Source organism: Octodon degus, unplaced genomic scaffold (assembly GCF_000260255.1).
Source record: "Octodon degus isolate 3935 unplaced genomic scaffold, OctDeg1.0 scaffold00021, whole genome shotgun sequence".
NCBI classification, from domain to species: Eukaryota; Metazoa; Chordata; class Mammalia; order Rodentia; family Octodontidae; genus Octodon; species Octodon degus.
This window is the reverse complement of record NW_004524597.1, coordinates 15505917-15524063: the sequence shown is the minus strand read 5'-3', so window position 1 is coordinate 15524063 and position 18147 is coordinate 15505917. Positions and strand designations below refer to the sequence as shown.

At 47.6% G+C, this 18147-nt stretch overlaps 1 protein-coding gene across 3 annotated transcripts in view; it reads right to left on the bottom strand.

Annotated features, from left to right (window-relative positions):
* Myo18b (myosin XVIIIB) overlaps window positions 1–18147 on the bottom strand; it is a 279250-nt gene that overhangs the window by 173628 nt on the left and 87475 nt on the right. For all 3 annotated transcript variants that reach the window (XM_023711848.1, XM_023711846.1, XM_023711845.1), the window contains 4 exons: window positions 15784–15943; window positions 12952–13135; window positions 11989–12184; window positions 8346–8455 (listed from right to left, as the gene is read on the bottom strand). In XM_023711848.1, coding sequence (XP_023567616.1) covers window positions 8346–8455; window positions 11989–12184; window positions 12952–13135; window positions 15784–15943 — 650 coding nt within the window. The remainder of the gene's footprint in view (window positions 1–8345; window positions 8456–11988; window positions 12185–12951; window positions 13136–15783; window positions 15944–18147) is intronic.

Genomic DNA, 18147 nt, shown 5'->3' with positions numbered 1-18147 from the left:
GCAAAGAAATGACTTGGCAAAGGTCATGTGTCTAGGATGCCTGATGGCAGTGGGTCCAACCACAGAGAAATGACTGGAAAGCTTGCCCTCCACCCTCCAACACTGACATCCACCCCACAGGCTGTGTCACCCGACACCATCACCTCTCCTCTCTGGTTCTCAGTTGCCTTATACCTGTGCCACAAGAGATGTAGTAGGGATTGAGTGAGCTCATAAAGCAATAGGTAAGAGTGAAACTTCCAGAACAGTGGAACAAGGAACTTAACAAATCCTCTCTTCTTTACCAGAAATGATGAAAGTGGGTAAAATTTCCCAATAGAGACTACTGAACCTCAGGTTGGAACAGTGAGACTTGGTGGTCATCATGATTAGGGGCTCTTCTCTCCTCTTTCCTCTCCTCCACCCCAGTTCTGTCCCTGCAGAAATCCCACCAGCATGAAGCAAACTGTGCAAGTTGGCAGCTTTGCTGCCAGAAGGGCTTATTTGTGTGGTGAAAGGGATGGAACCAACCCTTAACTGGGAGCATAATTGGAAATAGTCACGACCCGGGCAGCAGACAAATGAGACAGGTGGGTGGCACTGCTAAGACTAAAGCAGTGTCCTGGCTAAGGCAAACAATAGCTCATGCACAAGCCAGAAATTTAACAAGGAGACGTAGGGAGCAGCACAGCCACAGCAAGCTCATTAAGTTTGGAGTGATTGATAAATTGATGACCAGTTTGTACGGAAATGCCTAGCTCTGCTGAATTACCATGGTCCTGGGGTTTAAAGGGAGGACAGGAAAAGAGGAGTGTACGCTGATTTGCCTCCAACAAGTTTGAGTATTCTCCGTGGCTGAACTCTGGCCTTCGCAGAGGAGGAGCTCTGGCCTCCTCAGTCATCTTGAGCACGGTCTGCTGACCTCTGGCACAGACATTTCTGCTGGGAGCTCTGAGCTTTGCCTTTGGGCATCCTGTCCTGGTCCTTGGCATGGATTCATCAGCTTCCAGCTCTGGCTTTTCAGCCTGCCAGAGCAGACTCTCTAGCCTCCAAAGCCAGCCATTAGACTTTCCAGCACAGACCATTTGGTCTTCCATTGCAGATTCTTTGGCCTCCTGGTGCAGACTTGCTTGCCGTGGACATTACCATGGTATCCAGGTCCTCGGATCGCCGAGGCACAGATAGATCTCTTGCACTCTTCTGCACCTGACTCTCATGAACATTAACTAATAGAAAGTTCCGATATGTTTCTGGATCAAGTCAACAACAAGAATGAAAGAGACGAGAGGGCCCTCGCTGCCTTTGAACATCCCTCTTCGAACATACGCAGAGGCAGAAGACAGGGAAGACAAAAGCTAGAGTGCCAATCCATTCAGAGATCCGTCTTTGGAACATAATCACTGTGCAGATTCAAGGAGTCTCATAGCCACCCCTGCTGACCACCAAGATATGTGCTCCAGGGAATATCACGGGACAGCCAGGCTTCAAATTGAAAAGAATTTTTAAAAACTGGTCAGAGATGTCAGCGGTCCCAAAGGAAAGAAAGGGTCTAGAAATCCAGTTAAGACAAGTCCCTAAATGGTCAAGAAAATAGCAGAAGATAGAATTGCTGTAATGTTTCTCTAGGATGCCCCGTTTCCAACAAGAAGTATAGGACATGTCAAAGAAATCTAAAATTAGGAACTCAAATAAATAAATAAATAAAATAAAATTAGGAACTATACCTGAAGGACAGAGAAGAAGCAAAAGTCATATCTGTAGGCTCAGAATTCAGTCTTAGCAGGCAAAAATTTCAAAGCAGTTATTGTAAATATACTCAAAGAACTAAAGAGAATGCTGCTTAATGAGGTCATAGCCAGTTAAGGGTGGATGTGTAGCTTAGTGGTAGACTATGTACATAGCATGCGCAAGAGCGTGGGCAAGCCCCAGCAAATACATGTATGCATGCACAAACATGCACATATGTGTGTGTGTGCACGCACACACACACACACACACACAGTATAATCATGACTTATAAAATAAAATAAAGAGAAATTACTTTAAAATTCAAATGGAAACCCTTCAATTGAATGGTAAAATAACTTAAATGATAAATTCACTGAAGGGGCTTAACAGAAAATCTGACATGGCAGATGGGTTTGTGAATTTAAAGACAGATCAATAGAAAGTGCTGAATTGGAAAGCCAGAGATAAATAGGAATAATGAAAAGTGGACAGAGCCTCAGAAACATGCACGGATGGCCACATCAAGGCCACTACTCTACCGAGGAGTCTCAGGAGAGAAGAAAGGAACAGAAAACAGCATGAAACATGGTGGCTAAAAACTTTCCAAATTGGACCCACTCCCCTAAAGTTAATGTATTCATCACAGAAGGTCAACGAATTCCAAACAGGTAAGCACAAAGAGAAGCACTCAGTGTACACCACCATCAAAAGCGTGAAGCCAAACACAAAGTGAAAATCTTGAAAGCAGCAAGAAAGTAACTCAGCCTGTGAAGGGAAACATCACAACAATTAATGGCTAAATTTATCAGCACTGAAGCACAGAATGCAGAGGGAGCACGGGCACGCGCGGAAAGTGCTGATGGGGGCAAAAACTCCTGTCAATCAAAAACTCTACACACAGCAAAGCTATCCTTCAAAAATAAAGACCAAATAAAGGTTTTCCCCAGGCAAACAAAATTGAAGAGAACTTCTTGCCAGTAGACCCATCTTCCCCACTTACAGTAAAGGATGGAAGAAATGGCAGCAGAGATAATTCCAATCCTTGAAGAATTAAGGTGTACCAGAAAACATGAATATTTATGAAATTTAAAAGACATGAGGTTAAATAAAACCATAAAGCTGTATTGTTGGGTTTATAATGTATGCATATATATTTATTACAATAATGTCACCAAGATGACAGGGGGAAATGGAGCTATATTGGATCAAAGATTTTGCATCCTGTCAGAATTAAGTTAGTATTAATATGAAGTAGATTACTATGAATTACGGTATATGTTGTAAACCCTAAAACAGTGCTGGCAAAACTAAGGCACACATGCTGCAGTAGGCCTGCAGAGCCCTCTCTGTCAGCACATGAGTCACCCCAGCCAAGGTTTGACAAATTGGCAGCATGCATACCACAGCAAAGATTGCCTTCAGTGTCTAAAAACACACCAAATGCAAAATTTTACCTTTTCATAAAAAGCTGTTGGGATCATTGAAAGCTCTGTGGCAGTGTGTTATGGTTTGTGTCTAGATGTCCCCCTACTGCCTTATGCGGTCATATGGGGTAGGGCTTTGTGAAGGTGTCTGAATCTAGAGTTTGTGATTGGTTGGTTGTCTAGCCCTGGGGGTGGGGCTGTTAGTGCTATACCCGCCCTAGGGTGGGTAACCTGCATACAGGATAGCATAGGAAAAAACTCTCTCTCTCTCTCTCTCTCTCTCTCTCTCTCTCTCTCTCTCTCTCTCTCCTCCCCCCCCCTTTTGCTCTTGTTTTTGGTATCTTCCATGGCCATGAGTGATTGTTCCTCAGCCATGCCACTCTGCCTTGGAGCCAGCTGATTACAAGCCAAAAACTTTGCCAACTGTGAGCTAAGTAAACCTTCCCTTCCATAACTTTAGTCATGAGATATTTTGTCTCAGCAAGGAGAGAAAAATAACTAAGACACTGAGTTTTCTTTTAAGGCAAAAGATGCTAATGTCTGGATTAGTTCTTCTAAACCAAAACTTTAGTATTCTGATTTAATTGAAATATTACTACTATGGGATAAATAAGTGGGTTTGGGGGTGTAATTTGGGCACTCAGTCCCTAACAGGCTCCCCAGCACTGCTCTAGGACAGCCAAAAGCAGAGGACACTCGAGTGGGCCACTGAAAAATATCTAGCTTACACACAATAAGGAAGTGAAGGAGGAGAAGGATGTAAAAAAAATGGATTAGCATACAGAAATCAAAGAGCAAAATGATGGGCATAATCACATTAAATAGAAATGGATTAAACATGATCATAAAATGGCTGAGACTGACAGCCTGGATTTGAAAAAAAAAAAACGATAATTCTATATTGCTTATAAGACATAGAGTTTATATTCAAAGACAGATTTTACAAAGGCAAGTAATGACACAAGATAAATCATGTAAATAGTAAGCATAAGATGGCTGGGGTAAATGTATTTTGAAACAAAACTGAACTTAAAACAAAAGTCATCAGTGAACACAAAAAGAAACATTTGGAAGTAATAAGTAGTTCAATTCATCAAGAAGATACAATTATGAACAATGTGTGCACCTAAACAGAGAGCCCAAAACATGTAAAGCAAACATTAATATAATTAATGGATCCACAACTCAGTGCTAGCAGTTGGAGGCTTTAATACCAGACTCTTCTCAAATGACGTAACAATTATATATAGACTGTGCTCTAGAATTATGCAGATTTCTTTACAGTGTCCAAGAAGGATGCACCCAAAAGCACATGGGATGACACCTCACGTTAGGCTGCATGCGCTGGACAAACAGTGAAAGACCATAGGAAGGGAGAAGGACCACAGCTGTGCCTCTGGGCAGTAAGATGCCCTCCTTGGGAGCCACTGGCTCCCATCGGTACAGCAGCTTCCTCCATGAAACGCACATCCATAGTGCTCATCTGCTGAGAATCTACTTTGTGCTAGTTATTTTGCTTTGGCGATGATATTTGCCTATGCTCATGCAGCAGAAAGAGATGGGGCAAAGACGCAATCTAAACGCAACTCTTCTGATCCTAAGCCATGTACTTTAACTAGTGAGCCTCTCACTCATCTCACACTGAGTTAATCTTTCCCTAAAGATGGATGGAAACTGTTATTTCACTCTATATGCTTACCCACCTGAAAAAAACATTTAAAAATTAGAATATATTTTAAAAATAGGCATAAAGAATTATACAATTCTAACGTTTACACATAAGTCCAAAAATCTAACCATATACAACCTTGAAGCAGGACAGTCCCTGGACTAGCTAACACTGATTAGAAAATATGTACAGCGATTGAAATAATAGATGCATACTAGAAGGGCATGGTACAGTGAGCAAGAAAAGTGCCGAATAAATTCTACATTCAGCACCTGGAGAGAAGACAGCTCCTCCTCCAGGCAGGGCCTCCTAGGGACCTCTTCCAAGCAGAAAGGACTCTTGGGATAAATTCAGAGGAAACTGGAAGCACCTACCAGACTTTGAGAAAGAGCAACAGTGTCTGCCTTTGAGAAGATGAATTGAAAGCTCTTAATTATGTTCTTCAGATCAAGTCCCCAGGGAAAGAGATTTTGTTGGCTAAAATCAATCAATGCTGTAGACAATCTGAGGGGAAGAAGGCAGGCCCGAGGGTTTTCTTGCACCACATCGATCAGAGACTTGGCAATTCCTGCTCCAGCAGAGCCTGGGAGGCAGCCAAGAGGAGCTGAAAGAGCTCCTTCACTGACTACCATGAGTCCACCATGGTAGTCATGCTGAGCAGGCTTCAGCATTGGTCAAGTCAAGATCTTAACCAGATGGGGCACCCTAGGAGAGAGGAATGGTACCCACAGTAGAGAGACAAGGCAGGACTAAGGAAGCCTGAGAACGTTCCTAGGTGCTATAGGGACAGAAACACCTCAAGCAGCTAAGGTCAGCACAGGACACTGCTTCCCAAAGAGGACCATGGAATGAGCCAAGAGGACTTTACTTCCTTGCTGGTTTTCCTTTAGCCAGCCAAGTTCTCTGATTCCACAACTCCCCTGGAAAGCCTTCAGAGAGCCATCGCTCAGTATGGAAATTACTTGCTCTAGCGTATTTATGCTCAGGACTATGTCCTATTTATCCTGAAGCAGGTACTTGGGTTGGATTGTTAACCAATAGGCCTCAGCTCACAGGTCTCTAACCTTCCACATTATGCACAACGCTTTCCTGATGCACACGTGCGCAAATGAGGCAAAAGGCATATGCTATTTTTGTTTCAAGAACAAAAAATGCCCGGCAGGTGCCCAGAAAATGAGAGTGCTTCACTGCGAAAGAGTCATGGCATAAGAAAGACACCACAAGTTGGCATGAGGGACACTTCACCAAGCCCATTGTACACCACGCCGTTCAGTTCCCTCTGCTGCCGCCTAGTGTCTGATGACAACATTGACCTTTCCTAGCTGTCAAACTTGTCTTACTAAATCCTAAGGGTTTAACTGCCTTGCACACAGAGCCCGCTGGTGCCCGCCCGAGCACGTGCTCATGTATAATTCATGGCATATTGCATTGCCTGGTGAATGAATATTTATCAGCTTTTTCATAAGAGGCAGAATGGTGTTTCCTTTCTTTGCTACTAAAATTCTATGCTGTGGCAAATGAAATTTGTGAGCAAATAAAAAAAGAATGCGAAGAAACAAAAACCGCCAACCGAGTCCATTCCACTTGTAATTTTCCATTTTCCTGGGGCCTCTGGTGTGTACTGAGAAGGTTTCAGCTTGGCTGCAGCACAAACCTGCTGACTCATCCAGAATAGCAGCACTGCCATATGCTACACCCATTGCTCCCGTGGAAAATGCCCCCACGCCCAGCTCCAGCCCCATTTTCAAATGCAGAGGAACCCAAGACCTTTGTGATGGCTCTGTGCCACACCTTCTGCAAGGAGATCAGGTTTGGAGGGAGCATAGCTAAAGAATCCCCCCTCCATGGTTGGCAGAGTGGTTGGTGACAGCAAGCCAAGCAGAATTCCATGGCTTTTCAACTAACCCATCACCCTGAGAGGGGGCAGCCCTGAGCCACAGATGGCGCTGCACAATGATTCCTCCCACTGTGAGCTGGTACTGCCCTGTCTGCTGGGGGCAGCCTGTGCCTCGGTATGGAGAACAGCGGAGGAACCTGAGGACTATGACTGGGGTTCACCCTTTTGGCCTTGTAATTCACTGGCTGACTGAGGGCTGCAAGCTAATGATCACAGGCACACATGCATTCAGTCCTGCTGAGGTGAGGATTCTGCACAGCACAGAGTCCATGTGGTTCAGTTGCCATCGCCCTGGCTTTAACAGACGCCAGTGATGTTGGTGGAGTAGCTAATACCTCCTGAGCCTGTACTACATGCCAGGCCCTGTGTACAGCACGTCAACTGTACCAAAGCATGACATCTTCTGAACACGCCGTGGAGGGAGGCATTCTGAATGGTCCCACAGTAAAGATGGGGAAACTGAGACAGAAGAAAGAAGTAACTTGCTTAGGCTCATGCTGCCCAAGCTGGTATTCAAATTCACTCCTATTTGAGTTGAGACCTAGTTTGTATTTTTGTTGTTTTTTTTTTTCAACTACCAACCCCTGAAATCCAGGCAATGACATTCAGGGAACAAACCCACGAAGGCCTGCTTGTGTGGCCTCAGGGGGACGGCTTCATTTCTGAGAGCTTCCATTTTGTCGTCTGTAAAAAGCAAGCACATAATAGCTCTTGTTTTGCAGGGCTGCCGCACTGTAACTGGGCAACTGGGCTTTACAAATGCTAACCGGCTCTGTAATTATTGATAAGCCCATAGCCGTTTTCAATAGAAACATTTATTGTAAAGACTTTGGCACTAGGAACAAAGACAAGAGATCATGAACGCAGAGCGGAGCTGGAGAAAGGAGACACACAGGAACAAAATACACAAGTGAGGGCTGTGTATCCACACAAGTAAAAATAATTGAGCTTGTCAATGCTGGTCAAACCAATTTAGTCATGTTGCAGTACCTTTTAGCTGGGACAATTATTAGACTCACTAAGAGCGAGAAAACATATGGGGCAATTGCATAATTTCCAATAAGAATAGGGGGTTACATAAACATTAAAGCAAAGGGGTTCTGACAGAGAGTCACATGTGAGTCAGAACTTGGTGGCTGGCTGTCATCAGCTATGCAAGATTGGGGGCGAGAGTGTTCCAGGTAAGGGGAAAGGCTAATGCCAAGGCCCTGAAGCAAGCATCCATTACAGTCCCTAAGTGGAGAGCCCTAGTGTAAAACACCTCCATGCCCTTTGGACTCTGAAGCCCTGTTCCTGTGGATCACGTCAGGGTCAATAGGACACCTGAGGAAGTGGTGGCTTTTCATCTTGCTGCAGGCCCTTTCAGCTGAGATGCACTGCACTTCTCCTCCTCCTGGTCTCATTGCCCTCTTGTACATGCTCACCCATGGGTCCAAGAGGGCCAGCAGGACAGGAGGGTGGACAGTCCCCAGGGAGATGGTGGGGAGGGTGTGATCTGGAGCAGGGCTCTGAGCCAAACCTCATGCCTCAGCATCAGCCCAAGGCCTCACACTCAGGCCCCACTTCATCCCAGCCTCCCTTGGCCCTATGAAACAGGAGCTCAGCAGAAACATCCAGAGACCCCACCCCTGGCACCAGCCCCACATACCTTCCTCTCATCTATTCCCTCAGGGGCTGACATGAGCTTCTTCAGCAGCACAGGGTCTAGCACCTGAAAACGCCGGCGGAACTGAGTGAGTCCCATGTGGTCAGCGTAGCCTAGGAAAGGGAAGCAGCAGAAGTCATCACAGAAGCCACACAAGAGAATTAGCCCAGTGCCCTGGATCCACAGGAAGGGTGCAGGGTCCTCCTTCTATAATGGCCGCTAACTTGCACAGATGCCCATCCAGTACCTCAGCTGATTTTGCTAAATTCAACAGACTAAATTGACAGGCATTTCTCCAGTGTGGTCTCCAAAGTACAAGCCCCATTCAATGCACTATTGACATTTTGAAAAGGCTGAACTTTCTTCTACCTCTCAGAAGGTCACAGTGCAGGTTAATACCCCAGTCAAAGGCTCTGAGAAGTCCTGTGGCAGATGTGCCTGGATAGTATTGATTTCCCCAAACCTATTCGTCCATAGCAAAGTTTTTCCCAGTGTTTTTTCCACTCTATAGCATGCCTGAGAGGGATGCTGGGCTGGGAGATATCTGAGGGCTTTCTAAGTCTATCACATGAGTGGACAAAGTTGTGTTCTGGGATATGGGAAGCGACAGGGAAGGAGAACTCGAAAAGCTACAAGCACCAGCCTTGGAAGGAGCCAGAAGAGCTTTCCAGAAGGACTTGTCATGGAAGGAAACTACACAGAAGGAGCTGTGAGGATAAGACTTAGAGTGCAGCAACAAACTGGATCCCAGAGTCATCCCAATACCTAGCATCTTCAGAGCGCTGACACGTGCAAGACACTGGGGTGCAAGCTCCTTGGGTCTTAGACACTCCTGGAGCTTTCTCATTAGGGAAATCGAGGCCCAGAGAGTTAAGTGCAACTGGCCACACCGATGGCAACTGCCCCAGCCTGGATTCAAACTCAGGCAGGGAAAAATAATCTAGTGGAGAATAGACAAAGATGAGCTGGGACTGGGCCACAAAGCAATGTGAACTCAGATTCTATGAGGTATCAAAGTTGGAGCTTCTCCCTGGGCGTAAGGGACACGGCAGAGCCTCTGTTGCTGCAGAAAGATCCTGTAAGTGGCTGGACTGGAGAAGGTCGGGTGGAATCTCACTCTGATTTTGAGGCTCTGCAATAAGGCAAGTGCATACATAAGGAAGAAGACCAGTAAGGGGAGTGGCAAGACAATCTAAAGAGTCTTCCTGGGAGAGGAGGAGGGTCTCAAGCCTGGAAAATGCAGGCAGCACAAAGGCCGAGAGCCAAGAGGTGGCAGGCTGCATGGTTCTTTTACGTTGGACTGCTGGGTTCCCATCCCATGTCTACCCTAATTATCCCTGTAACTAAGGACAAAGGATGTCACCTCTGGGTGGTTTAATCTCTTCATCTGACAAACAAGAGTAACAAGATGCATCCTCACATCCAGGGTCCCTGTAAAGGTGATATCTGATGACAATGTGGGTGAAAGTGGCTAAGGAGTTCTGTGTGCTTTCCACAGCCAGCTACTCTCCTAAGCTTTATTCCTTTATTACACTGCCCAGCACTGGCAACGTACAGGGGTAGTAGAAAAGGAGGACGCTCTCGGGACTTGCTGGGGGTCATACAGCTGCAGACAGAGTGAGCTGTGTCCTGCAGGCTGACCCACAGGTAATGTTTAGTGCATGTTTACTAAACAGTCATCCCTCAGTGTCTGTACACCCTCCTATATACTTTAAACCATCTCGAGATGACTTACAATAGCTAACACGATGTAAGTGCTGTACAAAGAACTGTTGCACTATATCATGTAGGAAACGAAGAATGACAACAGAAGAGGCTGTGCACGTTCACCACAGATGTAATCTTTGTTCAGATGCTCTTGATCCTAGGCTGGTTGTACCCATAGATGTGGAACCCACAGATCCCAGAGACTAACGGTATGCCAGGCGCTGTCCTGAGAGCTTTGTGAGAACAACCTCCTCATTAAGTCTAGGTACCAAGTCGCTGCCACACAGGAGGCACTCAGCAAATGGCACCCATTTGTATGCATTATGCATGCACCTATAGATGTATATGTGGCATAGGCATCTACTCACAATCATAAATATTTAATGTATGTATCTATATATGCATGTAAATACATTTCATGTGGGGGTGAAAGAGAGGAGTGACTTAGAATAGGGGGAAAAAGAGAAAACAAACCAGGTCTGGGAGGCAAAAATTGGAAAGTTGTACCATGAGACATCAAGCCTTTACTCAGCAGGAAAGCTCGCATCAGCTGAGTGGGCTGTACTGACGGGGCAGCTCCCACAGTGAGGAAGGGGGGTACCCCAACCTGAGCATGCATGCTGGGGTGCTAGTGGGATGGCAGGCCAGGGAGCCTGCAAAGCCCAGCGCTTCCTGCCTGGCAGCTGGGTGCGATCGATGAACTGCAGGGCCCAAGCTGCTGGCTATGGCCGTCTCATTCTTCCCCGGTGACATTGTCTGACTCCCTCTGCCTGTGGCTGCACAAGTGGGCGGGAAAATCAATGATGAGCTCAGGGGAGTTCCAGGCTCAGTTTTGCTTCCAGCTGCTCCCAGCTTCTTTGGCAAATACTTCGTGCCAGGGTTCCACGATTAACCCGGTCGGGGAGATGGTGCGGCAACCACAAGCTGGGGTGTTGGTGGCCACAGAGGCATTAAACAAACAGCTGCCCACCTGCAACTCCCTCCAGCCCCAGCCACACTGTCCTCTGCAGAGACTGGCTGTGCTGGACCACTTCCACCAGTTGGGAAGGGGGAATCATGCAGCAGCCTTTGGGGACTGAGAGGCAGAGAACAAAGGGGAGGTTTAAGACCAAACGCAGCTCTCAAGAACAAGTAATGGTGGCAATTACAGGCAAATGGACTATGCTTGCTTAGTCAACTACAGACTTGACACCCTCCCTCCTTTGGTTAAAGACCCTGTAAACCTCTAATCCCTACCATCTCTCCAAATGACCCAGTGAAAGCTACATGTCCAGCAAAAGCACTCACTGCCCTCCCTGGTGGAGGCACCAGCCCCACCTCATAATTCCCCATGCATTTTGAACACTACTCCTGAAAATCCAGGTTCTTTTATACCTCCTGGCCTTGGTGCCTGTTTATTCTTCTGCTTAGTGTTTCCTCCCCCTTCTAACTCCCAGCAGTAGCTGCTGTTTATGCTACAACACCCATTTAGGGTTTCCCACCCTCTAGGAGGCTCCCCCAACCTCCCAAGAGCATCCGGCTCCCTCCTCTGGATGCCTGTGTTCTTGCTGCATCTGTGACATATGCCTTCCTCATATTACTATTTCCTGTGATCACAGTGATCTCCCAGGCTAAATCAAGTATCTCAAACAGCAAATTATGACTCACTATAGAAAGTCTGCTCTCTGCCTGAAAAAGATGAAAATGGTGTAGCTCTTGCCTTTGAGGGGCATGCAGGCAATTCTGGAAATCACACGGGCTCTGGTCCAAATCCAGGCCACACCATGTGCCAGCAGTGTGACCTTGGGTGAGTCCCTTCAGTTCCTTGGGCTGAATGCAGTCTCTCCCTCACTGGGGTGTGAACAGCCCCTGGTGCCCAGCAAGCACTCAGGTCCCGCGGCTGTTACTGGCAAACAAGCAGGTCTCAGGTTCAGATTTCAGCTTCCCAGCCATCTCTTACCTGTCCGGTGCAGGCGCAGTGCCTCCAGGATGTGAGAGCCCGCAAGCTGGACCCTCAGGGATGGGATGTCTGGGGCCAGGACCTTGCCTGCCCCCGGCTGGTCTCCAGGCAGACCCTTGCTGTCCACTGCTGAAGTTGGCACCAGACAGTGGATGAAGTGCAGTTGAGACCGTCTCACCAAGCTGATCAGTGCATCCTAGGACCAAACAGGGGGATTAGGGTTTGCTGTCAAAGGGAAGCAGGTAGAGCCCAGACGCTCCCCCACACATGCATTCAGCCTGGCCTGGGCACCCCGGGGGCCCCCAGGTCCTACACCAAGCTCATCTCACCTCCACCCTGTTGTGTGCTCATGAGAAGCAAGAGGACTTTGTGACACCCCCAGGTGAGACAGATGGGGAGAGTGGGACGGGGAGAGGCCAGTGCAGGCTCATAAGACCTCCCACAGAAATGCTGGACCTAGAACCCATGACTTAAGCTGGTAATATGCTTTGAGGATTTTTCCCAAAATATATTCCTCCCACGTTTTAGCCTGTTTTCCTTTGGGTTAAACCTATCGACCAATCAAATATCATTTGATAATGTTGCAGATCTAGGTCACATATACACATCCAGTCCCAGATCCTGCTTCCTACTTCCAAAAAGGGACGCCTCCTGATGGGAGACGCAGGGCAGACAGTCTGGTATTGGTCCCTCATGCCAAGGGGGCATGTGTGACTGCCGTGCATGCCTTACTCCCCTCAGCAGTGCCATGCAGCAGAGGCTGTGGCCTAACATTCGGCCCAACTATTTCCCAGGCCGTGGCCATGATCAAGTTATCTGTGCCCTGGAGAATTGGTTTCTGCCTCAGATAAGCACCGGGTGTGTCCTTCCTGGGTTGCTGGGGAGGCAAGAGGTGAGTGGAGTACAGGTCCCATCCCAGAGTACATGAGGATCTGTGGGCCCGGAGGGCCGGGCCCCACGCACCATCTGCAGCTTGATCTGGGAGCACGGAGCTCTCCTCCTGGTCGAGGCAAGGGTACTGGCAAATGTCCTCTTCACCACATGGCTCCTGTGCAGGGCCTGCTGGGAAGTGCCCTCCAGGCCTGTCACAGCCTGGCACACAGGTGGCAGCTTGGCACGGCCGTGGAATAAGCTTCGCAGCTCCTCCCTGGTGTAGGAAGGAAAAGAGAGAAGCCTCAAGGACTCGTGGGGAGCCCATGCCCTGGCCAGTGAGTGAAAGGAGTCGGCCCATTCTTCCCCATTTGCTCACAGTTCCTGGTCAGTGCAGACTTCTCTTAACGAGGAGTGCTCCGTCCTTCCTGACCTCCCACCAACAGGCGCTCTATCTTTCCCGACCACCAGCCTTCCCCTTCCGCAGCAATCCTACTAAACTGATCAGTGCCACCTGAGAGAGTATTGCCATCTTTGTTGTTCCTAGAACTGGTCTAGTGCACAGCAGGCCCTTATTGTACAGTTCGTAGGAGAATAAATGAAGCTGTAAGATTAATGTCAACACAATGCCCAGCCTCATGCCAAGGTGAGAGCAAAGACCTCCCTCAGCATCCCTGCAATGGACTGGCTCTGATATGCCAAAGGAGGCCAGGTCTTTAAGAAAGGTCTGCTTGGAGCCACCCAAGATAGTCTGATCTCTTGTTTGGTTTAAAAAGGACCAAGCAAGCTAGAAGACCCTTTTTTCCCTAAGGGAGACTCAGACTCGGGGAAGGACTGGGGCTTTGCTCTCCGCCTCCCTTGAACCACTTAGGCATCTTTCATTACTCCCCTAGCATCCATGTCTCACCTACAACCCCAGCCCTGAAGACACCCTATCCATCTCCCCCAGTGCATGACCAATCTACCCAGGACACAAGCACTCTCCAAGGAACCCCAAGTGGGTTCAACATGCAGCACCCCCCCAAAGGTCAGCAAAGGCTTGGACATAGACGCTAAACCCAAAGTTAGGGTAGGATGCTCAAGTAGCGAGGGCCTCCCCGAGGAGAAATTGGAGCCACCCCTGGAGCTGAGGGGTTGTGAGGCCCACCCACTGACCCAGGGAGACCGGTTCACACCTGTAGCCCTGACCTTGGGTGTGAATTGCTGTATCGGTATGGGTGAGTTGGAACCTTTGTTAGTTTATCATGTAACCTGTCCATTCCTAGGGGCCTCGGATCCTCAAGGGAAAAAAAAAAAAAAAACATAGAAGACTTTTGGACAGAAACAAAAGTCCTGAAACTTGAGTGTAGTACTTAATGGCCTTACTTACAGAAAACTCTCCAGCTACACAAGTCCCTGAGGTCCAGCCTAGCAGGTCGAGGAGGGGTCCAGGAGTCAGAATGCAGAGCACACACTCTTGAGGGACCTGGGGCTCCGAGCTACAGGGCTACGTGCTCCTAGAAAGTGCTGTCTCCTCTCGGGTCACATTAGTGCATCCAGACGGGCTTGACTCCCACATGTGCTGTGCCCTCTCACGGATCTGAGGCTTCATCCGTGGCTCACTGGAATTGGCACCTGGTCCTTAACGTTTTGCTTTATTCCTCCCTGACTCAGTGTCCCTCGCTCAGACCGAGCCAAACAATTTGCAAGCAGGCAGGAAATTTATAAGACAGGCTCTGAGAGCTTTATGTGAACCAGGCTCCTTAATAAGCTATCTGCTACCTTCTGTCACCCAAGCCTCCTAGCAAACATCCAAGCTGGGGGTCCTCGTGCCCATTTTCCAGCTGACAAAACTGAGGTCTAGGTCATGTAGCTGGAAAGAGACAAACAGAATTTGTACATTAGCCTGGCTCCGATGTGATGCTGTCACTACTGAGCCTCTTGTCCGCTCCAACTCCTATTTTATGCTGGGAGGAGCAAAAATACTCCAGAGGAGAGGCTCTCCACAGTCACTCATGTGCCCTGACCCCTTGTTTTCCTTTGTGAGCTTGCTAGCCTTTTTCCCACCGCTGCCTCGATCTTTTTGCAGAATCTGTGGTCCCAAGCCCTCCTGGATGTGGAGTTTCTGGTCAACTGTTGTCCATGGTTCCTGAAAACTTTCCCAAAGATGCTGTAGACACAAGTTGTGTCCCAGCTGTAATGCACTTCTGTGACGAAAGGCAAGCCTATTGAAACCTCCATTTTCACATCTATAAAATGGGGCTATGGTGCTGTGTTGCTTTATAATACGTTTAAGAAACACTGATCTGGATGCCAGGCCCATGGGGGGCAGTGCGTAGACCTTCTTTCCTCACCCTTCTACCCTTCTGCCCACGCTGGACACCACCACCTCCTCTTGTTTTAAGTTCCATGCCTGCAGGTTTGCAGCATTGAACTTGGGAAGTACATGAGGCTTGCAAACACAGGAAACAAGCATTTTCCATTAACTCCACAGTGATAGCACCACCACCGCCTGCTCCTCTGGGACCAGAGGCCAGGGAACGTGCGTGCTTTTTATAATGCTACAAAACGTGTCATTTCAGTTTTACAACTCCCTGAGTTCTAGGAGGTCCATAAAGTTGTTCTAGTCACATCTTTCAGAGACTTAATGAAAGGCAAAAGGCCAAAATAAGAAGTCATGGCTTTTGTAGCTTTTATGCCACCTCCCCAGAGAGCCAGCTTTTCTCCTCAGGTGAATTTGTTCTAGCCCCAGTGAAACACCTGTACCACCTGTACCACCTGTACCACCTGTACCAGTTCAAGTCACAGCTCTTTAGTCCACTGTGTGGGGATGGCGACCCCACCTGGCCTCCAGGTAACTATTCTTGTGGCTTAGAGGTCCCAGGAGGGATGGAACGGCAGCAACCCAAGCGGCCCCACCTGGTCCCCAGTTCTGGCCTGGCTCACCTCTTTGTCTGCTGCAGGAGCTGGGGGGCATCCAGGGCCGCGAGGTTGGGCTTGGCTCTGCGCAGCCAGCCCTTGAGGTCATAGCGCACAGGGTCCTGTCCAAGCTGGTGGAAGATCTCGCACTGGAGGGGCTGCTCACAGGCCCGCAGAGCAGAGGTCCCTGAAAACACACACGGTGGCATGCATGGTGGGGACTCTCAGCAATCAGCTGGCACCCCAAGAGTGCAGTTTTCATTGGAATGTCTTCCCCGATAGCTAAAGCTACCAGTTCAAGATGCCGACATTTCTCTTGCAGTTGTGAATTGAACACATTATTTCCAAAGTGAATTCTATTCCTCTTTGCTTTCTGAAACCCAGGATACCTATTTGACCCAAGCATTATTACTATATACATTCTTCATGAATTTTATGTGTATCCATGTATCACCTAGGCTGTGATTTACTTAATGTTTTCTTTAAGTCAATATTTTTATAAATGCATTCATTTAAAAAGCACCATACAATTGCAGGTTTGATATACAAGCTAGATTTATTTTCCAATATATATGGAAATAAATAGTTATTAAATATTTTTGAAATATTGATTCATATGCCACCTAAAATTGTCTTGAATATTATCAACCAAATAAAAGTACAGCACACTCTTAGGAGATGCTGGCACACACCTGATTGCAAGAATAAGGGTAAGAGGAACAAATGGGCCTGGGCTTACTGGTAGAGAAAATCTAGTTCCCTGCCATTTATTGTGCTGTACAAGGGGCCAAGCTACTTACGTTGCTGAGCCTCAGCATCCTCCTTTGTGAAATGCAAATGAAATAATACAACCTTCCCATGGTAGCACAAGGCTGCTTTAGGAGAATGTGTGTAAAATACTTTAGCATGCTGCCTGGCACAAAGGGGCCACTCAGCAGTGTGGCTATCACCGTTATGGACTGCCTTTAACTTTATACCAATACTATGGAACAGTGCAGTATTTATCTCCATATCCCCAATGCCTGGCATCATGCTTGGCACATGCAGTCTAGAAGTACTTGTGGAATGAATGAATGAATGAATGAATGAATGAATGAATGAATGAATGAACTGCTGGTTATTAATTTATTGTTCTAACCATCATGATGCTCTGAGGTTGCATTTTCAAGATTGGAAGAGTTCTCCCCTCTCTAAATCACCCCAGACTGATTATTATTAGGAAGGTAGTATTGAATGATGCCTGCATCTCCATGATCTTCCTTAGCTTTCTTCCCTGCTATGATCAACGTGCCCACAAGCATCAGGGTCTTGAACCTTTCTCTGAAGACTCAATCTGCTAGCTCCAAATTGTAATGATCTTAGAAACCAAGGACCTGGTTTCTTGGAACTCCTTGCAAAATATACCCAATCAGTGAGCCTGCAGATTTCCATGGAAAAAAAGGGCATGGTTTCTACCACCTGTCCGACTGCATGGAGGCCCTCTGTGCCCACTGCCTAGGTCACCTTTAAATTCTGGATAACAGAAGTTGTCACTGAGGAACATTCTAGTTACGTGAAGTGCCACTGCATCAGGAGCCTCCTGTGAGCCCTTCAGGGCTGCGTTGCTCCTGGCCTCATGAGAGCTGTTTTGCGATAGGAAAGAACAGCATCCCACAAGAAGCAAGGAGGCAAGGTGCCCACCAGGCTCTGGCACCTATAGCGGCACTGCCCGCCACACAGATACACAAGTATCTACTTATGTGGCTGCCCTCCCTCCAGCAGGCTGGAAGCAACGAGAGAGCAAAAAGTGGGGTTCATCTGTCATAAGGCTTCTTAACAGGCTCAGGGCTGGGCTCTAAGTAGGATCTTCCTGTGGAAAGGAGGAATACAGGAAAAACGATGTTAATGTTTGCTAAGCCCCAGGCAGGGTGCCCACTCCACCTGTCATCTAACTCAAGGGATATCACTCTGCCTTCACTCTGGCCAGTGATATGACCATCCCTGGTCTGAATGCTAGAAGATGATACTGAATTTCTGACAGACGGGGCAAGTCCTGGCACAGTAACACAGGCCTGTAATCCCAGCATCTGGAGGGGCAGAGATGGGAGGATTGCCATGAGTGTGAGACCATCCTGTCCTGCATGGTGAGACCCTGCCTCAAAATTTAGGGGAGGGGGGAGAGAGAGAGACAGAGACAGAGACAGAGACAGACAGAGAGAGACAGACAGAGAGACAGAGAAGAAGAAGAAAGAAAAAGAAGAAGAAGAAGAAGAAGAAGAAGAAGAAGAAGAAGAAGAAGAAGAAGAAGAAGAAGAAGAAGAAGAAGAAGAAGAAGAGGAAGAGGAAGAGGAAGAGGAAGAGGAAGAGGAAGAGGAAGAGGAAGAGGAAGAGGAAGAGGAAGAGGAAGAGGAA